Source organism: Corvus kubaryi, unplaced genomic scaffold (genome assembly GCF_017639235.1).
Source record: "Corvus kubaryi isolate FWS band 111438036 unplaced genomic scaffold, C.kubaryi_AGA036_p1.0 138, whole genome shotgun sequence".
Taxonomy (NCBI): Eukaryota; Metazoa; Chordata; class Aves; order Passeriformes; family Corvidae; genus Corvus; species Corvus kubaryi.
In genome coordinates this window covers 11355138-11380625 of record NW_024580672.1, presented here as the reverse complement: position 1 = coordinate 11380625, position 25488 = coordinate 11355138, and the positions used below count along the sequence as shown (strand labels likewise).

The following is a 25488-nucleotide window of genomic DNA, read 5'->3' as shown; positions in this document are numbered from 1 at the left end:
CAAGGAACTTGGAGATCCTAGCTTTTGGTTTCTGTTTTAATGCTGGATTCAATTCTTCTGGTGCAGTCAGAATAAATTGGCAGTACTGGCAAAAGAGTTTGGCTTATTGTACTTACAGCCTTTCAAATCCATGAAAAATTTTGTTTATTTCTTAAGAGGCAACAAAATAGTCTATACAGACAGAATGTACTTAAACACTGGAAACATTTAAGGATAGCACTGCAATTTTCCATGTGCAATTGCATATCCCTGGGGCTGGGGAGGAAAAGGCTGTTGGGGATGATTTCTGAGGTGACTGCCAGAGTTTAACAAGAAAAGCAAGTTCATACATGCAATTCAACAGTCTGTCAGAGGAAATTCAGCTGTGGTACCTCCAGTCAGAAGCAGACTTGCTGTTCTAGCACAGCGTAGCAGAACACAAGGAGAGCACCAAGTGATTGTACTTTCCCTGCGTTGTGGGCAACAGCTCCTTCACGCAGAGTCCTAGGGCTGCTCACCAGCAGTATGGCCTGGGAACCACAGCACAGGGTGGGAGCCAGCACAGTTTCTGCTGAGACTCCACTTTCTCCCACTCTGTGTGACCGAATTTTATGAAGCCACTTCCCGCATCTCGGTCCCACCAGCAGCAAGTCTGGGCTGGAAACGAGGAACATCCACAAAGTCTTGAAAGGTATTTCAAGAACCTTTGCAGAAAAACACCCAGGGAATCACCACACTCTCAGGGGTGGGTGCAAAGGTGCTGTAAGTTGGTGTGGTTCAACTCCAGACTCAAGGGGGTTCAAACGCATCCAACACCACCTCATCTCTAAATGCCATGGGGCAGCTTTGCCTCTTGCTGAGTCCAGCTACTGCTCCCTCCTTCCACCCAACACAGGAAACTCGCTGCTGCCATGCTCCCCACGGTCTCCAGGCAAAGCAGAGTGAGGTACATACGGAAATAAAAGGGCAGGGCTGAGTAGTTATGGGCCTCCCGGTAAGCGATCAGGTTGATCTCGTGCTGCCGCTGCTGGGCCTGGAGGCGGTGCTTGGTGCGGCGGTGATGGCAAACACAACAGCAGCTGAGTATGATGATGATGGTCCACACCAGCCAAAACCCTGCAGCGGGGAGAGCAAGTGTTAGCCATTGTATGAGAGCTGCATCCAAACCCAGGAAGCCCCAAGAAGCCAATGGAGATCATCTGAAAGCCTGGACCTGAACCTGCACTGCTCTAAAGGCAGAAATATGTGTTAGGCCAGGAGGCTTCAACATGGACCTTCCTGCCTGTGTGGGACACGGCTACTCCAACAGCCTTGCCAGAATTGGACAACACTGAACACACTCTAGTACAGTGTAGATCATGTTCAATAGGTACAACTCTGGAGAAGAACAAAATATGGAGACAGGGCTCCCCCCCTCCATTGCTCCTACCCTTTGGTTACCATTTCTTCCAGCCAAAAATGAGCAGAGCTGTGAATAGCATTGAACTTGCCTCCCACAGCCACTTTGGTTTGAAAATAACAATCAAGACACAAAAGACACTCTGCAGACTGACCACAGAAGAAGAGAAAAACCCCAAGCACTATGTTTTGCTTTTGTTTGCACTGCTCTTTAATTTCCAGCCCAAATCCTTCATTGTTATGTTTAACAAAAACATACTCTTTTTTCATAAATGTCTCAAAATATTTTTAAAACTTATTTTTGTACTCAATGTCTTAAATTACCCAAAATTAAATTAAACTAGCCTCCCTCTCTGAATCCTCAAGAAACCTAACTTCTGCTCTGTTTGTGGTCATGGCTGGTTTCTGTGCACAGTTGTACCATATGTACACTGCTCCTTAAAAGGAATTTTAGAAGACCACTTCCTGAATTTTACTCACACCCTCGGACATGTGGAATAACTCTTCCTTTCCATGAATTTCTCACTTACATGCACTACAAAATGTTTCCGAGACACACTTCAAAAAGCTGGAACATTCACTCCAGATTAGGCTTTTGTCTCCTGCAACTGCAGCCCACAGCTTGACCTGCCCCAGTGTCTGTAAGCTCTATCTTTTTTAAGCTCAGTTTTTGCATCTGAAGATAGTGGGAGAGCTCTTCCTTTAGAAACACGTAGTCGTGGCAGCCACTCCTCACTAGAGATCACAACATTGTTTTTCTTTCTGTAACACCTCTGCCACTCTTCACTATCCCAAACAGTCAAAATGGAGATTCCTAATGCTACAGCCCATTTTCAGGAAGGCCAGGCTATCCTGTGGTATCAAACTGCTCTTCTCTCCCCACTAAAAACCTCTAGTCACACCTTCACAATACCTTGATGGTTCCAGCATCCCCTGCTGTGTTTGCAAATGTTTTCTCTGCTAAGAGCTAGGTGGGGAAAGGTGAACAGTTTAGGAATTTGAAGAATGAAAGCAGTATTGCTCTGGCTCAGGACAAAGTGCAATGGATCCCTATCACCCATCTCAACAGACCTGCACTGGGCTGTTTGTAGGTGAACTGCATCATGCCATATCGTGTCTCTGAGCATTCTGAGTGGGGACTTTCACCTCCCTGTGTTGTAACCTGAATTCCTCATGTATTTTGGCACAACAAACTGAAATTTCTCTCTGTCTTGTGCAATCTATTTCCCTAATCAACTGGAACCTGCCTTACCATCAAACTTATCAAAACCTGCCATCAAACGAAGGTGTTACATATTTCCCCCCCCCCTCCTTTTTTTTTCTTGGCTGGAAATGAAGGTTCTGGGGTAGTTTCTCTTGCCAGCCCACTCAGCTGTACCAAGACGACCAGAGAGGAGACTGTGATCTTCACTCCAGAGAAGCAAATGACAAAGTATTCAAGATGCTCTTTGCACTTCCCAAACCAAAATGAGAATGTGGCCACTGCGCTCCAAATACCCTGTTTCTAAAAAAAGCTTTTTTATATAAACAAAAAGGATTGGTCCAGTCCACCCTTCGCTCCAAAGCCAAACATTTGCAACCATTTCTGTAGCCTCTACCACTACCAAAATCTTGGTATACAAATACAATACTTCAGCTGTCTCACAGTTTGAAGACTCTCACCAATAAAAACACTGTATTTCTCGCTAAGAGACGGTCCCTTGGCTCTTGCTTGCTGAGGAAGCAAGAATGCACTCATCAAAAGCAGGTCATTGGCACAGCATGCCACCATGCACAGAGGCAGGCCTGCAGTTCATCTTCTAAGTACTCCTTATTTTCGAAGAGCAGTGATCATGAGTTCAATAACAATGGAAAATTACACCCAGCTATCCAGGGATTTTAGCTACAGTTATGAAAACAGATGCTTTTTAACACATTTGATCATGTCCTTTCCCAAGGAGTCCAGATACAATGGTAGCAAGCAGCACTTAGTTAGTTAAGATGTCCTGGAGAACTGCCACTGTTAAGCAATCTCAGCTGTAGCAGCCAAATATTTCTGCAGGGAATAACTGCTCCCACCCGAGCCTGCATCCAGAAGATTAAAAAAGTATTTCTTTAGAAAACTTCTCTACCCGTTCCAAAAAAGAATCCCAAAGTGCTTTGCACACAAACCAATGCACAAGCTCAGAGTAGGGGTCAGAGTAAGCGCAGCCATTCCTGGGAAGAGGTGTGGCAACACTGTTAACAACATGCAGTAACAACATACAACATCTTAGGATAATAAATTAATGTTGGATCCTACTGAAACCACAGGTGGCATTTAAGTAAACACACCATAATTTAGTGGATTGCAATTTGGCCTCGGTGCCAGGAACACCACCTTCATTCTCGTGCAAAGGGTCTGTGCACGCTCACAAACGCGAGTGGATGAGGTCTGTTGTTTTTCATGAGAACTTCCAGAAAAAGAACCCGCTAATACCGCATTATTGCCTGGCTTCATTAACCACTGACACTTCCTAGAGCTTCTAGGAATTACTCAACCCCTGACTCAGCTTGAGCCTGGAGGACTTGCCTGGATGATCGCAGGAGATGAGCAGCGTGTGCCCACCACGGTCATTTGCTGGCCTGGCTTCTGGCATCCTCTTTAATGGCTGTGTCCCCACCTTGTCACCCAACAGCACATCTGCACCACAGGAAGGCCCCCAGTGCATTGGAAGCAAGGGGATGGGACACCCATGGGAGCTGAGGCACACGAGGGGCTCCCTGGCTGTCACTTGGGCAGAGGTGCCAGTGCTGGGAGAAGGACTGGGCACAGCTCTGGTTGCAAGCCCAGCATGGTGCTGGGAGTTCAGGGCCTCCATAAAAGGCTCTACAACACTCCCTTGCCAGGAGTTTGGGCACAGCTACAGCTTTGGCTGCAGAAAAACTGCAAAAGCCTAGCAAATATATAGTACGGTCATTTATTTGGAATAAAGCTATGCTCCAAGGCCAAGTGCAATTGTAAATATGATGTCTAAAAGTATAGAGTGAACAGTGAAGATGTTCATGGCTGAGCTGTGCATTTGTACACCTGGTGAGGCTTGGCTTCAAACCAGCAGCAGGGAGGTGAGCCAAGCAGACCACTGGCCTCTGCTCGTTTGGCAGGAGGGGAGCTGCAAATCACCCAAAGACAACACTACATGAGCAGGAAAGGCAGGGGCACAGCAGCAGCACATGCTAACACCTCCTTCAGGGTAAAAACAGGTACCAACTCTGCCTTATGCTGAAAATGGGTAAAATGTACAGAGGCAACTGATGTTTGGCATAAAAAGCCTCTAAAAACCAAGTAAAACTGAGCTTCTGGTTGTCTTCCATGTCGTCAAAAGCCTTCACTGTTGCCAAAAGCCTTCCTCATGCTCTTCAAGATGTACCTTCTTCCCAAATGGATACGAGGTGCTTTTCAGCAGCATTGTGTTGAGCTACTGCTGCAGTCACTGGAAAGGAAAAAAAGGTTGGGAGACACATCCTGAGCCAAATTTGCCATTAAATGTCTGATTTGAGGGTATTTTCCACAGCCACCTGGCAGTGACCACTGGGAACAAAAGCTTGGGGCAGCCGAAGGACAACACGACAGATAAAAAACAAACAGTGACTTTGGAAATACAACTTCTGATGGACAGCCTGAGCAGAAGCAAAGTACCAATCTGGAGCAAAACAGGAACCAGGAGACTAGACTTGAAAGCGATTTCAGTCTTGCTCTTGGTTTATGGAAGAGTCAGAAGTTGCAACACTCTCCAGCCCAAAAACGAGTGAGTCCCGAGAAACACTGCTGTATTTTTTGTTAAATTCACTGGTGATGCCTATAGGTGGATAATGATGCAAGCAAAGGTGAAACAGACACAGCCAAGGAGTTGATTATTGCCAAGAGATTTCCCTGCCAGAGCACCAAAACCTTTCATGAAAGTAAAACAAGAAGCACCAATCTCTTACCCAGCATCTGACAGTCTCAGAGCTGTAAGCCTGACACAAGCACCAAGCTCAGGAAGTCAGAATGGGAGCTGCAGAAACATCTGGGAACAGAATTAGCTCCCATGAAAGCCATCTCTCACAGCCAGAGGTAATACTGAAGAAAGAGAAGGCTGCTACATTAACAGCATTCTTGGGAAAGGGAGCCCCATCACATGGCCATGCACCAGAGATGCTTCCTACCAGCTGTGAAAGAACATGCTTAAAGCTTAAAGAAAACCCTTTCTAGGACACCGACCATAGTTTTGCTCAAACTTCAAAATAAGTAAGAATAAAACAGTTTAAGAATTAAAAAACCAGAGCACTCCTTCCCATGGAAAAGGAGGGAGTGATGTTTGCTTTGATGCTGTACTGTATTTGTTGCCTGGGATGTTGCCATCAACAATGCCGCTGAGGGAAGCTCCTTTTATCCTGTGCAAAATGGAAAATGTTTTCTGGAGCGTTCCAAGCGTACGAACAGAGAAATTTGCCCCCAAGTTCATGGTAAACTTGGGCAAATGCCATGGCTCTGTTGGCAGGAAATCCCCTAAAAGCAAGCCAAAACATACTGCAAAGTGCCTTTGGGTCTGCCTGACAAGCATCTGGGTAATAGCTTTGGCTCCATGAGAGCTGGTTCTGAACAGGAGAAGTGGGACACTTTCACTGACTAAAAAGTGTCCCAAATGATGGCCTCACAGTCAGTCATGTCTGGAAAAAAATTGTCTTTCACAGGGCCAACACTATAATGAAAAAGGGAAGAGAAATTTACTTGGTACCACAACCTGGATGCCCTTGGGTTTAATCGTGCCCTTTGGCAGAGAGGTCACATTGTCTCCTGCCACTGCAGGCATGAGCCTGCATGAGCCAACACTGCTGCTCAAGAATGCCAGGTGAAGGATCCAGGCCATAGGCCCATGAACATTTTAAGAAGGACTAAAAGAAGCCGCTGAATGACGCGATCCTCTCCTGCCTGTCTCAACCATACCTCCCGCTGCTTCCTCCACCTCTTCTTGTGCCAGCACAAAGTTGTGCGCAACTGTGGTTTGAACTGGTTTGAGGGAACCAGAACAGGTTGAAACTCGCTTGGCAAACACAGCAGCAGCAGCAAGAGAAAGACTGTGACCTTCAGTGACAGTTTTATGTTAGTTTAAGTAATTAGAACTGCAGTCCTAGCCTGACCTCACGCAGGAAAAAGTTACTGAATATTTGTAGAGTACAATGGCAAAAGAAAAAAGCTGAAGACATCTCCAACTCCTGCGTGCTTGCTCCCACACTGGTAACAAAAGAAGATGCAAAAGTTAACTGCAACTGGTTTCTAGTTTTCCAAATAGTGTCCACAATATATGGTACACCCACTGCAATGAGGTAAGATGGAAAAACACAAGTTTCAGAAAAAACCTTTGCCTATCTTGCAGTGAAAGACAACTTGAGGCAGTAAATCTGCAGACACTTTTTATGCCTCTCTCCTAGGGAGGGAGCCTTGCAAGGGCAATTATTCCCATGCTCCAGATGAGACATTTCTAAGTCCAGTTCCTCCCAAGAGATCTGTGTTGGTAAAAATGCATGTTGAACAATAGTCTAACAGAGACCAGAGTGGAACATCCAGCTGAGACCATGTCCTGAACGTCTGGGAACAACAGATCTGGGTAGCTGGTGAGAAGCTGGGTTGGAGGTACGTAGGGCAGGGGGTGAAACAGCATCAGGAAGTTCTCTTGCCTTTCCATGCTGTTTAACACAACTCAGCTGAAAGCAGCCACACGGGTCAAAAGTCAGTATCTGCACAGCCAGGCTATGCCAGACAGCTTGCCTTCTGCTTTGGATCTGGGAATTTTACTGAGCCAGACCAAAACAAACGTAAGGTGATTTGGCTGTCTGGATTAGGCTACAAGAAGTCCAAGGAAATCAGGAAATAACTCCCTCAGCGACCCTATTTATTATGAGTTTCTGTGTGGTTGAGACATCTGTTGTTTGCCCTATACTGCCGGTGAGGCTTTGCCATAGCAGGGTTATCGCTGCAGCACAGCTGAGGAGGAACAGCTGAAGGGAAAGTTTGAGACACCCAGGAAAGAGAAGCAAGTACAACCACACAGAAGGCTGGGTGAAAGGCAAGGAACAGCAAAAATCTGTCTTTGGAAAAGGATGTGGGATAACACAACACGGGGTAAGGATGAAAATGTGGGACTGGTGCATTGTTTGACTGAGTGTTTTGCAGACTGCAGCAAAGTCTTGGACATGAATTCCTAATATAAAGCTGACCTCCTGGAATATGTACGTGGTACAGCAGTTGCTTTAGTTTTAGCAACTAACCGGATCCTTGCCAGAATTTTCTGGCAGCACGCTTTTTGGGAAAAGAGCTGTCTAGTGATTCCAAGGGGAAGCGTGCAGAGATGAGCAGAATGTTCAAAATCAGCAAAAACATTGACTGTGCTGCTTGCAAACAGAACATTTTTTCCTGTACAATCCTTCCACTAGGACCTAAACAGTCAAGATCTTTTTCCTTTTCTTTCTTTCAGAAAGAGGAGCTCAGTACCCCTGCTAAAAAAGACAGTGAAACAAAACAGGCACAAGCAATACATGAACACTTACTCACTGCCAATGCTGGGTTGCTGTGCAGTACCTAAATGACCCAAGACCAGCTAAGCCCTCAAACTTTGAAATCCTACAACGTTTTGCAAGCAGTGAGCAGCTGCCTGTTTCCAAGCTCCATGATTCCTGAGGCACAGTGTACTATTTTTCCAACCACACAATGAAATATACTTTCTACAGCTTTGCTTGCTGTCTTGAGAGCCTCTGGAATCACTTAATGATTCCAAAGGCAAGGAGAGACACAAGGATGGATGTCAGGAGATCTGGATTTAGTTTTCAGTCCACATTATACCCTTAAACCTGGGAAAATCCAGAACCTCTGAGCCTTACTTCTTAACGTGCAAAACACAGGAACATTCCTCGATTACCTTCTCTCCTGTATTTTGAAAAGTGGTATTTTGGAATGTTTAAGCAATAAGACACCTGTCAGGCCTGGGAAAAGGCCAACATTTGAAAACTCCAGCAAATCACAATCACACCACAGAGACTCAAATAAAAACTGCTAGGAAGCAAAATCCAGTGGCTGCTGCAATTCTTCCCCTTGGGGACCATGAATTCTCTGGGGAGCCCAAGTAAATTGTTCAATTAAAATGCTGACCCAGCTCATCCACCATCCAAACATCTTTCCCTGTGTGAGGAAATGCAACAGTAAAGTAAATTTTTCCATTTTATTTTTTATTATTATGTTCCAAGAAAATTAAAAGACTTAATGCAGTTTTCCCCCCACCATGGTACCAGCTACCAAGCTTGAGTTAAGAACTAATTAGACCTTTACATAGTTATTAGACCTTTATCTATAAATCTGTATATAGTTTTATTATTTGGCAACACAGCACTGGGGTTTTTTTTAATAAGAGATGGGTGGGGAATCTGAACTGGGCTGTTATCTAATTTTAAACATGGGCTGTCCACCTGCTTGGCATATCATATTCTCCGTTCCTCTACTCCACCCCTTAACAAAATAATACCTTGATTTTACATCCTATTCCATTGCCCGCAACAACTGGTTTAAAAACACCACAAGCCTAGAATTGCTGAGATCAGCCATTTTCAAAGACAAACTTCCCTCAAATTCCAAAACAGGGAAAAAGGTCCTTTTTACAGGAAAAATTCCAAGTGGCCACAAAACAGGATCACGTTTCAGAAAGCATGTCCAGCAAAGACAGACCAGTTTTCTTTTCCATTTCAAATGCCACCCTCCTCTGCTTCTTCTTCCCACAAAGCTGTGGTGGTAAGTAAGTCCAGGATTTAATTCAACAGGACTAGCAAAGAAGGTCTATTTTCAGGCACACAAAAGTACCAGTGGTCTGAGAAGGTTGAGAGAAGCAAAAACTTCTCAAAAGCTACTTCAGTACATGCATACACAAGTTAAAATGAAAACAGAACAACCATGAAGCCATGCTTAAAAGGTGCTGCTATGTTAACTGTTCATTAACCAGAAGTTATTATTAACTTTTAAAAAGCTAATCTATTCTCAAGCATGTAAAGCTGTTGCTCTCCACTGCTCATACTAAGACTATTTACATTTACTATCACCACTTTTCACCTTGAAGGCCTTCAGAGAGCCTCACCATATGTACCTATCAAAGATACTCTGCAACTCCTGAGCAGCAGCTAAGCTCACAAGCTCTACAATATGGGCTTACTTTTAAAGGACATGCTCCCTATATGACTCCTTCCCATCCAAAAGAAACTTTTCTCCTACCACTCATAATGGCAAAGCAAGCTTTGAAAACATGAACTGATTTTAAATCAATGCTGGATGTTTGCCTGAATTTGCAGAAAGCCTAGAAGACAGGTCTCATGTTTGAATTATTCCCCTCCTCTTGGTGTGGTACACGATGGTCTCCGTGACGCAGAAGGAATGTGAACACACAGAAACCTGTCTCTCCTGAGGAATCATCCAGCAGTGTGTGTGACCAACACGTTTATTCCATGATCTCAGTGTGACGTGGGCACCTGCTCTAAAAAGAAGCCTTTAAATTCTGCCTCCTTCTAACAAAATCTGGTTTTATCTTCCAAGAACTTTTATGATGCAACCAGGCACTGCCAAGTATAAAAGTCTGTGCCATATTGAGAGCACAAAGACAGCTAAACCATCCCATTAAAATGGCAGGGGGCTATTGCTTGGACCAGACTGTTCGTATGCAATTCAACTACGCCTCTCCTTCAAGATGTCCATGGGAGAAACACGGTGACCATGCCACCAGCCCCAGTGTGCAGCTGCACTCCACGCTGCTGCTCAATTTAGATCCTGCTTGCCATGGAGCCTGTAAGCCCTTGCACACATGCATCTTCCTCTACATTCCAACCCACACAAACTCAAATCCGGGTTTGACCTTCCCCACTTTGCCCTGTCCATCCATCCCCCTCTAGTCTGAACAAATTCCTGTCATCTGTCCTGCCTGTGCTGCTGACTGCTACAGTATGATCCAGGCAGTCCAATATATTCATGTCTGTTTCTCAGCCTGCTACAGTCCATGGAGCTGCCTCCCGGCCCCCTGTCCTGAATTGTTTCTTGAACTGTTTGGACATTTTGGAAAATAAGTCTGCTGCAAAGGTCTGCACTACATTAAAATCCTGCCATTTTGACACAGCCAGCCACTGGAATCTGAGCACAGTGTGTCTTGAAGATGCTTACTATAGAGTCCTGTTTAGTTTATAACCACATCCTCCATTCACTGGCTAATTTGAGAAGTAAAAGCATGTTTCTAGAGTAAAGGATGAAGTGTAAGCTATTCTTGTCCTTCGATCCAGGTTAAGTGACAGTCTTTGTATGTATAACACATTTCCACACACAAGCTACTTAGGGAAAGTGAAACTGTGGGCACAACAGAGGGATTAAGTAGAAAGCACAGTTGCATAAAAACTAGAAGACACGACTGGGTGTGGTAAGAAAGTATCTCCAGTCTCAAATGTAGGGGTACAATGTTCAGAGTGCCACATTTCCAAATTCCAGGAGCAGAGATGCCCTCCTAGCCTAGGTTCAGGGCAGTACAACAGCACAACATCAGTGTTCAACCTTTTGTGGTCCTTCTTGAGAAAGAAGGCACCATCACACCAAACAAGCTGAAGTTTTCTTTTAAAATTCAGCATTTATTACTTTCTTATGCTTTCAACTTTCCATTCTGCCATATATCTTTATCAGGTTTTGCTGACCACCTGCTTTGACCTGCCTGCTGCCGTCTAAGGGGACTCAGCAGGTACAGTCACTCAACCATTCACTGAAAACTTCGGTATTTTAAAATCCCACATTTTGGCAAAGAGGAGATAAAAGGGGTTGCAATGGGCAATGTGTGTTTCTCACAGCACAGCATTCAGCCACTGCAAACCCACAGGATTTACCCAAGACTCTCTCTAGGCAAGGACTCCAAACACAGTGACTCCTGAAGAGAATAAGCACCCTGGCCCTCCTCTTTGAAAGGACATCTTTTAAAAAATATACCAGATTTGAACTGTTGTGCTTGCCAAGAACTAAACCAACAAGATGAAAGACACTGAATTAATTCCCTGCTTGAGTGTGTCAAGCTCTAGTGTTGTGTGTATGGCATTTCTCCCTCAAGCTGGTTTCCTCACTCCTGTATAATGTTATCTTGAGTACCCAAATCAGTGAGAAGAGCAAACAACAGTGGCAAGATGACCCATTACTCCTGAGAAAGCACCCACTGTGACAACCCTATTTCCTTGTGTATCACATCAGCTCCGGATTGTGTTGCAGTGAAATGCAATGGCAACACACAACAAGGGCTGAATACAAAACCCCACAGGACACAAGCCAGACCTGTAGTAAGGTATGAGAGCCATGCAGATTAGGAAGGGAAGCCATACAAAACGGAAGGACTTACACCAGAGTTCATAGTAGTAGTTGCAACACTGGGATTGTCCACAACAGTGGCCCGTTTCACATATGTAACTTTGATTGTTGACACCCATGCAGGTTTCCTTGTCCTAAAATTAAACAGACACACTTTTAAGATGCTTTGTCAGTATCTTTTGGAAATGTTTGACTCAATGATCTGCAAGCATGTGAAAAGTACAGGTTATGGTCTTTGGAAACTCTAAAATACCTAAGGAGGTTAAAAGACATCTAAGGACCACCAAAAACCACAAAGGACCATTCAGAAGAAAATCCCCATATCCATATCTCCAAACCCATGAGTTACACTGTTTTAGCATCTAGTCAGCGCTGTTGTCTCATCATCCCTCTCCTTTTCCATTAAAAGTTACCACGTTTTGGAGCCAGGCATTCTCTTAAAAGAAGAGATGACATTTGTTCCACATTGTACACAACATCACTGTATTACTGGGGCTGAATGCCAAGTAGAGGAAAAGCATTCATAAAGGGAACGTTGTAATTTGAGAAAAGACTGCTTGGATTCATTTAGATCTAAATGATAATTACAATATGTTCCTGCAAGATTCCAATCTAAAATGATTCCTTCATATTATTAAAGTAAGATCAGCATTCCTGTAAAACTTCTTCCTGGAATAACAAAGTAGTCCAGGAGCAGAGCCAAATCAGCTGTAGCATATCACCCAGCGGGTTCTCAAGACACCTAACATGGAAAAGGTCTATGGTGTGAGGCCTCAGTTCCCCACATGGTGCACCACTTCCCAGAAGTCCATGCTTTCCTGCTAGTCTGACAACATGGCTGGGAAAAAGTACGAAACACAAGAAAACAGAAGCATTTTACAGGCTGTGGTTTGTACATCCTCCAATAGGTTTTGGGGCAACCTAGGAGTTCAAAGAACAATACAGAGTTTAAGACACAAACAAATCTTAATTAAAACCACAGTAACAAAGCTTTTATTTTTACTTTCTTTCACCTGAAATTTCTTATAAGGAAAAGAAAATGTGGGTAGGCTTATACTGAAAGCTGTGTTGAAAAAAATAATTTTGAAAGTACCGACCCACTAAAGAACAATAAAACCCCATCAGTAGGCTACAGGGATGCACATCTGTGGATCCCAACACTGGCTGAACAGCACCATTCTTCTCTTTTGTGTGAGTGCACCACGGCCACACTTCCCACAAACCTCTATGGAGCCACCACACATGCAAAATACCAAGTGCTTTTCAAACGTCGAACCACCTCACTGAAGAAGTAACGTGAGGCAGCAGCTTCAATGCATAAGAGTCCTGCACTAAATTTTCAGTATATTTGGGGACCTGGAGGAACACCAGCACTTCCCCACCATGCAGCACCCCAGATGGAGCCACACTGCCCCAACACAGGTCTCTCACCTTAGCACCCAAATTACAGCAGCAACATAACTTCTAAAAGCAGAACAACCTCCTGCCACCTGCCACTCAACAGGAAAGATCCCTCATTGCTTCTTTTCTCCTAAGAACTCACACCAACTTTTGAAAGGGTTTTGATCAAGTGAGGGCAAAATTCAGCAAACACAACACAGCATACGATGTACTGCTTCCCCTCCTTCCATGCATATAATGATTTCCACAAAAGGCTGTAAAAAGCACCTTTAAAACTCACCTACAGAGGCAACAAGCCGGAGGGGTACCTGCCTCTGTTTTTCAGGAAGAGAAGAACATTTTGCTGGACAGACCAGTCCAACTACTACAGACAGCTAAAGCAAACATTTAGTTCTTGAGATGTTGCATGTTAACAGTAGAAACACCATTTTCCTATACAGTAAGGAGGTGTTTCCATCTCTAACTGCAGAGGCTGGTGGCAACTTTTAGGAGACCTTGCTGAGCAGGCACAGCATTTTCTGCTTCAAGCACACTATTCATTCCAAAAACTGTAATTTTAGCCAGCAAAAGAACTAGAAATAGGACACATCTATTCTCTTATCTGTTCTTATTAGTTTATTTACATTTTTCCTCATTTTTGTTGGCCTTGCAGAGCTAATGTAACTGATGAACAGCATAGATTTTGGCTCTCATAGGAAGAGAATTGAGAAATTAAGACGCCATTGCAAAACTGCAACCCTGATGATAATGCTCAAGTCAGAGAACAGCTGGCTGAGGTTTGTGGTTGTGACACATGAAGATCAACGTGACCTGTTGAACCAGCAAATGAATCACATGGAGCTGGTGAAAAACAAGATTCTCACAGTGCCATTTCACGATCTCCTCTGCAACACCACACTTGATCCATCCTTGACCACTTCTGGTTTACTTCCCAAAAATTTCATCCATTCAAGTGTTGCCTCCTTCAAAGAGTAGCAATAAGGAACAAATCAGTGTCTTTGGGCAGCAGCAACTTTTAGCATCTTCAACTATATTTTTCCCACTTTAAAAACTTGCAGCCGTCCTGATTTCAGAGACTTTCATCACACCATCTTTTTAGCTGAACTTACAGCCTCCCTCTTGCCAACCTCATTATACTTGAAATGACCTTTCCACACATGCTTATGTGCAGGGTTGCTCCTTGTCAACCCAGCTGGCCAACAGGTGTGTCAGTACATGCTCAACAGAGGATCCTGAGCAGCTATGGTGATATTCTGCAGGTTGTTCCTGGAGATCAAGTCTCAGGCAACATCCTGCTTCCCATCTAGAGCAGAGTTTAAATCTTACTGTCCAGAGCTTCTTTACACACTGACTAAGAAAAATGTTCTTCCTTGGTAATGCACCTGTGCTTGTACTTTCAAATAGTCTCATAGTTGGCTTTCAGCTCCCACAGTTCAGAACAGCCAGGGGTTTTAAAGTCCTTGCAGTGCTGACCACCAGTCACGCTCCTCAAAGTACAAGCAGCTCATTTTGGAGCCTTTCTCCAGCCCTCTGCCAGCCCAGCCACCCAATAGGCTTTTGGGAACATGGAGTTGTCAGTCTTGGGGGCCACATGTCAGGCTCAGAACTGTCACCCGTGTTTCCAAACAGTTTCACAGAATCAAGGAATAATTTGGTTTGGAAAGGATCCCAGCAGGTCACATGGTCAAACTACTGCACGGAGCATGGCTACCTCCAACACTGGGTTACGCAGCCTGGCACAGGGAAAGAGATAAAAGGTAAAGGCAACAGATCTTCAGAAATAAAAGTCTACTAGGGAAAGATTCCGGCACAAGGAGAGCATTGTTTTGGGGTATGTTACAGGTGACCCCTTTGGAACAAGTGTTTCAGTCTCCTTTCCCCTTTTAAGTCAAGACTCATTTCTGTGAAAAGCTGAGCCACTGTACAGTTTGCTCCTTTTCTGCAAGTCAAGGAAAAGGTTATACAGAGTCACCCCGGCCACGACAGAGACTGACATTCTTTGTTACGAAATTTCTACCTATTTCCAAGCTCTTTGATCTGGCTCCGCTTTCTATTTAAATCCCAGGCTGCACTTTTCGTACCAGCAGCATTTTATTATTTCTACTTCCTTCTCCCGTGCATTCTTTGTGTCATAGGCTGCCAAACTAACTACCCAAGGCATATCAGCAATACAGCTATCTAGAGTCTAAATGTCTCCCGGAAACAATGGCCCAAGTGCTGGTGCTATGAAAGCATACCATTTCCTCTCTCACACTAAGAGCTATAGACACATAGACACAAGGCACAGGGCTGCAAGAGTAATTTCATAGGTAAGAAAAAAATATATGGAGGAAAAAACTCTCACGGAAGCAAAGTTGGAGCACCCATATTTTACTGGCCTGCCTTTGTGTTTAATTTCCATTGCAAGCAGCACTTGTAATGGTAATTTTTAATCGTTCTTAGCAGTATGGAGTTTTTATTGAACTATTACAGAGGGTTTTGGAGGTTTTTTTAGGTAGCCTTATGAAAACAAGGAAGGGGGAGGGCTTCTTTCCAAAAGCACTTTCTTCCCCAATAGCCAGTGGCTATTACATTCCAGAGTGGGCTTCCCTGCTGAAGGAGTCTTGTTTTCTTGTTGTCCAGGCAAGCAAGCACATCCCTCCCCACCAGCCTTTGTTCAGCTAACTGCAGATGCCTCCAGGCAGGATTAACTAAGCAGGATCTACATGGGTCTGCTCTCAAAGAGCATTCGACTCCATTAGAGCAGAATAGTCTTGTTTCACAACTAAGAAGCCACAACATGCCATCCATTATCTCCCACCTGCAAAGCCTAGGAGATTCCCAGGTCATTCCAAGGGATTCACTTTGTCCTGTAAATCAGCATGTACCCTAGGCTGCATGTGCATCACTGCCTCCGTGGTACCATCTTAGGAGCTGGTCTGAGATACTGGAATCACTCAGTCCCTGACACACAAGAAGCCAGGAGCTTTTGGGAGAACACTCTGCGTGCATGGAGCCTGTGCTCCCTCCCAGCCCAGTCCAACAGAAACCATTTGGCACATATGGTACAGGCTCCCTGTCATGAAAAGGAGCTGAGCTGGGAAGACCTCATCTGGTGCATTTTGAGTCTCTTTGTATTAAGATGCGGCATTTTGGATTAGTTTTCACATGTCATAAAACTTTAAAAAGTAACATTGAATAAAAATAGGATTCTTTTTTTGCTTATTTTCTTGTTGATATTTGGCATTTGTGATAAACCCACAACCATACTGGCAACTCTACAACTCTGCCAGGAGCACACTTTTGCTGTCAAGTGCTTTTACAAATAATCCTTAAAATATCCAGCAGTGGTACATATAAGAGAACTCAGGGCAGTGCTGTATGTTGTCACATCTGAAACCACAGTAAACAGTAATGTCAGTGCCACGGAAAAAAGCCAATTATTCTCTTCACCTTCCAGTTTACTGGAGGTATATGTGACAAATTAAAGGTCAAAATCTGGGGCACAATCAAGACAAGAGGCATTCATGAAGGTCTGTAGGTTGAATGAGCTGCTCCTCACTGCAAGGAAGGATGGAACAGACCTCCTTAGTAAATGGCTGGGTTTAATAGCTGTAAATCTGTTAGGATTTATTGCATCTGAAGCCAATGCTGGAAATGAAGGGAAATAACTGATTGACAGTGGAGTTCCATCACAGTAAAAGGATCAAGGCACTTCACTCTTTTCTACTCTCAAAAGTCAGCAGTTAGCCTAGGCACGTACTGTTGCTAAGTCAGAAGGGAGAAAGATGAAGATGAGCAAATTCCAGGCTATCGTGGCTGTTTTCCAAGCTGAAAATTAAGATGTGCAACTGCAGCAACAAACACCACAGCCCACGCTCAGAAGTGCATAGTTGGCAGCTAACCACCTACAAAAGTTGACTCCTCAGTTGGCATTAATCAGGTAACCAAAACCAGCAGTGGCCAGTATCACGAAATCTAATAACCATTTTAGCTTTTTGCTCTCTCTCCTCTTTCCACAGAAATCCAGCCTCCATTACCCTAAATATGAGCACCTTTATATGGCCTCTGCCAGAGTATCCATTCATCCTAACCCTGGTAATACCCTGGGAAACACTTGGAAATGTGACTTGCATTTACTTACAGCAATTTATAGGCTATTCATGTTTCCTAGGATAGCCAGTTTTTTAGACCTACTCTAATTCCCTAATTTCTCCAAACTCCACTACAGCATTTGTCAAGGCACTATGCAGCAAATTACTATTTTAACTGGAAGAGATGAAGAATAACAACAGGATGACAGGGGTGAGTAAAGGACTGAATAAGAGGCACGCAGACAGAGGGACTCAGAGAAAAGCCCAGCAACAGGATGAAGAGAGACTGCCAAAATGGCATCTGCTGAAGGGCAAGATACAACTGGTTTTAACAGGACCTGGGCTTAACTTGTGACCACTCCAGACCTTCTGGTTTCACAGCTCTCATAGGACTTTGGTAATAAGCATCTATTTAATAATAAATAAAAATCCTGACCTAGTTATTTCACTAATCTCATTACCTGCAGGCAGCAGTCCCTTGCTCTCAGTACCCAGTCACACCCATAACAACAAGCAAGATGGATCTAAGCAAGAGACACTATCTTCAGAAAAATATATTAAAGTATGTATTCTGAGTAACTCACAGTCAGTATTTGAACCACACATATTCTTTAAGCATTCTGAGTAACAGAATGGAAGTGGTTGTCAATATATTAAATATGTCAGAAGCAATTATTTGATATCCACTATTTATTAGTACCCACTTGGTTGTTACTCAATCTCACACATCAGACTATCACCAGTGTTGGTTAGCCAAGTGCATCAGCAACAGCTCATGGGAATGCAAACACAAAGCTACCAAAGAAAATTATCTCTGCCAGATAAGGCACTCAAGTGGTAGTAAGTTAAAATTGCTACTTAAAATACTAGAACGCCAAATCTTGCCACAGGGTTTACTACAATTCCTGGTTTGCCAGCATCCCCCCAGTTCCTAATCAAAGTTAATCTTAAATAAAACCTCACTAGATCCTTTCAGAGAAGGACAGCAGGTGGGATCACAGTAAGGACAGGCAGAACTGCTGGGGAACCCTGGATCACCAGGGCAGCTCAGGACCCACCGATACCAGTGTGGCTGAGCCTGCACTAAAGTCTCCAGACATCTCCTGTCTTCACAAACATTACACCTGTTAGTCCTTTGTAACATAAAAGCAAAAATCCACCATCTGAGCAAGTGTCATGTCTTTGGTGGGTTCAGTTTAGCAAAACCACGTAAGACTGCCAAAGATGAAAGGGGCTTTGACTGCTGGGAGTTACTGGAACCTCCTGTGCCAGGCCCTGCCAGCACAACAGGGGATAGATTCCTGTAAGCCTGCCTTATGACAGACAGCTGAGGCCAGGCAATAAATTAAGTCTGGATGCTTCTTCTTAAGTCATCCACCACAAATTTTGTTTCGCTGAATGTGGGGAAAAAGAAGTGTAATGAGTGCAAATATCCAAATACTTAAAAGTATAATAAGTGGGGGAGAAATGATGCCTCTGAGATGTCTCAGGCACAATAATGATCTCCAAAATGGGAATTCTAATCCACAACACTTATTGCTTCACTAATGCCAGCATCAGGAGAATTATATTTAGATCACCATGATTAATCAGCCACAGCAGACCCATCCTCACCCCCAGCGGATGCAGAACCTCCAAGGTTTCATTAACCTTTATCTGAGGAACAAATTGGTTTGTTGCATCCATTTATCCTGAAGAAATACTCCAACTATATTTAAAGGGACACTATCCTTTCACAGATCATGGACACTTTGACATATTTCAGTAAGAGATGGTTTCATTTTTGTTTATTGCAAGTTTCACTTTCAGACTTCAAGAACTACACATTGGTGTTTTAAGCACCATGTGACTGTTTACTTCCTCACCCCTTGCTAGAAGCTTCCCAGCTGTAGTCCTCAGCCCTCTCACATTACAGATACACACTTCTAGGAAATTACAGCTTTGAGGAGGCTGTCTTGCATTTTGTTGGTTTAAACCACCAACAGAGGACCATGCTGAAAACCTCAAGCAGTTAAAATTAAAACTGAAAACGTTAGAAATCCAGCATCTTAACCTTTTTTCCTTTTTTTTTTTTTTTCATTTATGCAGTGAACTAGGTGAATGTGTTCAAGCTTCCACCTCCAACTTTAGGAGGAAATGCTCATTTAAAACTGAAAGCAGAGATCCTCTACAATCATGTTTCCTTGGATGGGAGCTTTAAACACCCACACTGCACTGATGTCAGATAGTGCTGACCTAGCTTTTTAGACATTTAAATATCCACACTGCACCAATGAAAAATCCCAGAATCAACCAAACACCTTCTTTTTACCAGGTGTTCAGCAGTCCATCTGCAATGCTACAATGCTGCTGGCTCCCAAATAAGAAATGAAGGCAGATCCAGGGAAAGCAGCTGTTCAGTGCAGTCATGGGGTACACAAGGGGTGCTGGTCCTGGGGAGCCAAAGATCTCACTCTGATCCTTCCATCCTTGTCACACAGCTCATGGGAGGACATCCCACTCAGCACCTCTTCCCTGAGCCTGCAGCCCAGGATCAGCATCCCTTGTGTTGAGTGAGAACAACAAAGGGCATCCCAGACAGCCAAGTGTTTACAGTCTGAATGCATGGAGTATAATCCAAGAGACAATGGAGGTGATGAGATGTTCCTGAATTCCTCCCACACTTTCAATTAAACAGCACCGTTCAGTATCAACCCTTGGAAAAAGAAATTTCTGCATAGTATATGCATGCAGGACACAATCACAATACTTAGATTTAATTTTTTCAAGACTAAAAATGATTAAAACTGAGAAAAGTTCAAACAGCTCTTTCCCACTATATTCTTTATCAGTGGATAAAAATAGTCAAGAGCTTTGCTCTCGTGTTCTTGAGGCAACACCTTTTTTTCCTGCTTCCTGTAAATGCCTCTATCAATGCTGAAAAGTTACCAGCAGAGAAAAAGTACCATCCATCCACTGAGATAACCAGATGTTCACTGTTCCACCAAATGAAGCCAAATTACACCTAACTTCTGCTTTTACACCTTTTACTGCGCCCCAACTGCATTGAACACATCTCTAAAACAAAAAGATTAATTTAAAAACAGGAACTTTAGAGAAAAACACACCCGTGAGTCTCGAGCAATCTCACCATTTGAGGCAGCTACGTCTCACTGCAGTTTGAGAGTTACCTAAAACCATTCTGCCTTTGTGCCCGAATTTCTACCCCTGGTTCAGTTCCGAGTTTTTAGGGCAAGTCTCTTTGCCCTGAGTGCTAACAAGTGAACGATTATTTATAGCTATTGCACCAATCACAGAAGGTCATTGTGCTAGAGGTAGTTTCTTATGTAAAACTGTTTTCGGACGGGGGTTGGGGGTGGGGAGAGAGCTGCGTTTCACCAAAACTGCACTGATAAGGAAAAAGAAACAGCACTGTTTACTCAGCAGCGCGTTGAAGTCCTTTAGGGCTGCTAAACAACTGAAAGTAAGTAGTTTAAAACACGTTATGGTCCAATCTCGACTTTTAAATTCTAAATTAGAAACTGCAAGCAGCACTCTTGATATCATTCAATATATATTTATTGTGGATTACAGATCACAGCAGTGCTGGAAAGAGTTTACAATTAGATTCCCCTACAGACGTGCCTCCCAAACCAAAAAAAGGGGTTGCTCTCCCCAGCCTAGGAACACATAGTTGGCACCTCCTCCAGCAGAGAGCAGCTGGGCAGTTGCTACCGTTTCTCATTCCACTCGATATTACCAGCTATTAAATTATCCCAAGTTTCTTGTTCAAGCTCAAACTCTCTCAAAACAATTAAAAAATCACCAAGCTGTGGGTCACAGCATGTTGCCATTTTCCATTTGGTGACTTTTGTTAGAGATGAGACACAGACACACACACACACACACACATATATATATAAATGCCTCTTTCTGGGTTTTTTTTCTGGTTTTTTTCCGTTTTTTTTTTTTTTCTTTTAAAAAAATCCACAGTTTAACACGCAAAATAATGCCTGAACAACAAAACAGTTCAAAGTTTGGCATGTTTTTAAGCAATGCAAACGCAATTCCATTTTAAGGACTGTGGAAAGCACCCTAAAACCCAACCAACCAAAAACTGCACAGGAGCACGACACAAAGAGCCTCCCTGCCGCAAAGCCTCCAACAACAACAAGGAAGTTTCTATCCCTGGCTCACAGTTTTGCTCCTTCCTTGCTAATAAAAAAGGTCTCTCACACAACTGTCCTCCCCAATCACACGCCACGGGTGGGGAAGTGCTGATTGTACAGTTCCGTTTTGGGAAAGTCCGAAATCATTTCCTTAGAAGTGAGGGAAATAAAAATAAAAGCAGTCAGTCACATCCTCCACCTGAGCAAGCAGCTCCCACCGCACTTAAGCCGGTTACCTGTCTGAGACCCAGGAGGAAAGGCATTCTGCAGGCTCATCCTCCACGCCAGCACATGGGAAGGCAGGAATTTAAAGCCCCACAGCAACCATTTCTTCATCTGCTGTGGGCAGCCCGCTCCTCCGATCCTATTTAAACCAGGGCTTCCTCAGCTGGGAATGCTAAGTAAACAGGGTCCTGGGACACTGCACGCACTCGCTGGCTCCCCCTCCTCCTCCTCCCACTCCCTGTGACATATCTCAGACGCAGCCCAGCCGGAGTGTTTGCAAGAGGGAAATGACATCAGGTCGGGCAGTTCTGAAAAAAAAAACCAAAAACCAAAAAAAAACCCACCCCAAAACCAAAAAAATCAAAACCAGAAACAACCCCCCAACACAAAAACACACACACAGAACCCCCCCCCAAAAAAAAAAAAAAAAAAAAAAAAGAAAGGCAGCCCTGAACCTTAAGACTGCTGAGTGACACCAAGCAGGTCGCTGCAAACGGGACCTGTCAGGGAGCCCAAGTAGAGCAGAAGTGCTCTCCTCCCTGCTACGGGGATGCTGCAGTGGAGAGCAGTCGATTAAAAATGTTGTCATGAGCCAACAGCTTGGTGATGATTAAATCTCGTTAAGCAAAATAGACAGTTCATCCATTTCTGAGGAGCAAGCTAAATTTGAAGCTGCCCACTGGACAACACTGGAGCCCTAGAAGCCACCACCATGGCTTCTCCAAGTACCTCCAGACCCTGGGGACCTGGGTGGTCTTCACAGATCCAAAGCACTCCCATGCCACCTTCTCACCTTCTGCCTGCCACCACAGCTCCACTTTTTCTGACTCACAGCACTGTTCAACTCTCAGCCCCTCCAGATAACAGTTGTCCCTCTAAAGGAACAGCAACAACTTCCCTGATTTCAGAAGGATCAGGATTGGACCCCACCAGCATCAGACAGGTGATGGGAAGAGTTTCAAATCCACCTCTCCCAAAGGAAAATCTGACTAGCCCTGTTGAAGGTTTCTCATTCTACTTGAGCTCATTTCACATTTTCATGCCAAGGGGCAATTAAGCCTTATAAACAAATTTATCATCCGGTGCCCAGGATGGCATGTCTTGTTTGTCCTCCCCCAAGCAAGGAGTACAGCAAGTTCCACAGTGGTGTAGAAGATGACACTGCAGAAGGTAATCTAAATTTAACTCCCTCTTCTACCTCCACTTTGAAAGTTCAGCAACCTCTTTTTTTTGTGCTTCTCTTTAATCAGCAGCTGTCCTCGTCTGTCGGGGGGGACGGGGACACCATTGCCACTCCCATATGCCCCAGCAGCAGCTCCATGGATATTTGACAGAGGACAAACTCCCCTGGCTTTTGGCCTCTTTGGCTTTGGAGCCCAGCACATTAAAATATATGACAAGGAAAGGAATATACTTTTTTCCATACTGAGTTCACTGAATGCCTTTTTTAGTAGCAGTTTTAATAATGATTTCAGTACTTCAGAAGAGAGAGAGAAATCACATAAAATTCTTGGAAATGCTAATTTGCAACAGAAGAAAAAAAATTAAAGAGGACACTAAAAAAAAAAAAAGCAGAACAGACACCTCTTGCCACCCAACAGCTAGACAGCTTGCAGCAGTGTCAGAAAAAGACACATATTTTGCACATGCCAAAACCACTCAGTGACCACCACTGCTGCCTCCTCCCAGCCCAGCCCAGCCCAGCCCAGAGTGGTTTCCCAAACGAGAACCCCACTGTGTGTGTCCCCTACACAACTGGACTGTGAGACTACACAGAAGCATTACTTATTTTTACACCAACTTAAAGGCACCATCTAAAAATGCTGTTTAAGGGTAAGCACATCCCTGATTTTCCTAAGAGAAAACAAGCAAGGAAGCAATTTCCTGGAAGATACAAAACATCAGCTTTAACTAGCATCAGCCAAGCAATGGGATTTTCCAGATTTTCTGCTCTTGGATCAAACAAACTCTTAAACTTTGCTTTTCCAATTCTATGGACAAACACCAGTGATATAAAAGGGTAGCTTTCTGCTTTAGTAATCTGTTCTGTGGCCTTGCGCTGGCCTTTGAAACATCCGATTTTGGCTGTTGCTATCCAGAGCTCTGGACTAGGCAGATCCCAGGGCTGAGCCAATGCAGCAGTTTCTAAATCCCTACTGTCAGAAGGAATCTAACTTTAACCACCCGCCTCTCCCCCAGCACATACTCAAAAGGCAAAGCATCATTCCAGATCTAAGACAAGTTGTGAAGGACTATCAAAAGCAGTAACTCGGCAGAAAAGCAAAAGCATCCTAATTTATGTGTGAATTTAACAATCCTGGAAAGACTGATACAAAAAAGGTGGTTTGCAAGCAGGCATTACCACATTCGACTGCAGCAGGAGCAGCCACCCTACCCTCTCTTGCAGTCCCTGAGTGACACTGGCCAGTAACATGCTCCACACCTCTGCTATAGGCGACTATGGAAAAAACCCTGTAGAGGGACAGTAAAAAAAAAAAAGCTGGACAAGGTAGCTCATACCCTTATAAAATCCTAATCAATACCCTCAGAACCTTTGCAAAACACCAAGGTTCTCCTAATCATTGCAATTGCTTTGTATATACCAACTGGTATCCTTTTACCCCCTCCTCTTTTTTTAAGCTCGTAAATTCTTGCTCCAAAGCTCTGTCTGGCGGCAGTGAGTTTCAGACAGTGGTCGTGAACAAATAGTTTCTTTCATCAGGAATGAATTCACCACCTCTAATTTGACTTTCATATTATTAGCAGGTGGAAACAGAAGTCCTCATCCATCTTCTCACTCATTCATTACTCTGTACCTGTTAGCTATCTTCTTATAAAAGATATCAATCTTCCCTATCCTCTTAATGTAAAATCTTTTCCCAAAGCCTTCAGCTGCTCATTGTCCATTTCCAAAACCTTTCTAATTTTCTACTGCTCTCTGCTTGAGGGAAACCAGAGCTGAAATAATAATTATTTTAATGAAAACAAGAGTAGCTCTAAGGCAGGCTCAGCATGGATTCACTTCCTTTATACAAACCTGGAATTTAAGATCTGCAAAGGCTACACAAGAGTGCATCTATCCCAGATATAATGAACAAAACAAACACAAGTCTTCTGTTCCTCAGTAGATGACTCTCTTGAGGGCTCTGAAAAGTCAGGACTAATGTCAGGACAGATTATGGGATCTACATTAGTTTCAAAATTTGCTTGTTTAGGCAGCCACCAACCATCCTTTTTTGGTATGTCAGTGTGGATCCCACCACAGAATAATGGTGAGCAGATTTCTACTGGGAAAGAGGGAGTAGAGGCCTCTAGGCATTACCAGTCTGTAATACTGCTCCCCTGAACATGCCATCTGCCCCAAACATGATGTCAAGCAAAAGATGCTGCTCAGTACCTTCACAGGCCAACACACTGTGCCTCATGACCTCAGATATAACACATAAGTGAAGCACATGACGGAAGTTGCTTGGGCCATTTTAGAGTCGCTTTCCATGTTTGATGCAAGCAGGTCTGGAAACCAAGCAGGGTATAGTATTCATTTTGATACCCCCTGAGGAGACAGCCTGACCTTTAAGTGATCCAGTTATGATAACACGAGTGCAACAAAAATTGAAGTTGTGCATCTCAAACCTGTCAGGTTTGAAGCACGAGGCTGCTCCTAGCTGCTCCACTGTTACAGTCCTAGGCAGGGAGAGGTTTTGAACAGTAAATACGGATGATGTGTAATATCCTCTTGATTAAACTTTAATACCATAGTTCTGCAGCTACACACACAGGTTGACCATAAAATTGGAACTATTTTATCTAAATCTTCTTCCATTTGCCCCAGTGCACTCTGTTATTTTCATGTTGGTAAGGGGAGCATTTCTGGAGCACGAGCTATCCATTTTTGCTAGTC

General features: G+C 43.8%; 1 protein-coding gene across 5 annotated transcripts in view; it reads right to left on the bottom strand.

The window, feature by feature from the left end:
- WBP1L (WW domain binding protein 1 like) overlaps nucleotides 1-25488 on the bottom strand; it is a 60681-nt gene that overhangs the window by 2832 nt on the left and 32361 nt on the right. For 2 of the 5 annotated variants that reach the window (XM_042019220.1, XM_042019223.1), the window contains 2 exons: nucleotides 11772-11874; nucleotides 934-1095 (listed from right to left, as the gene is read on the bottom strand). In XM_042019220.1, coding sequence (XP_041875154.1) covers nucleotides 934-1095; nucleotides 11772-11874 — 265 coding nt within the window. Of the gene's footprint in view, nucleotides 1-933; nucleotides 1096-11771; nucleotides 11875-21598; nucleotides 21839-25488 lie in introns of those variants that run through there. The other 3 variants (XM_042019221.1, XM_042019222.1, XM_042019219.1) reach the window with 3 other exon arrangements.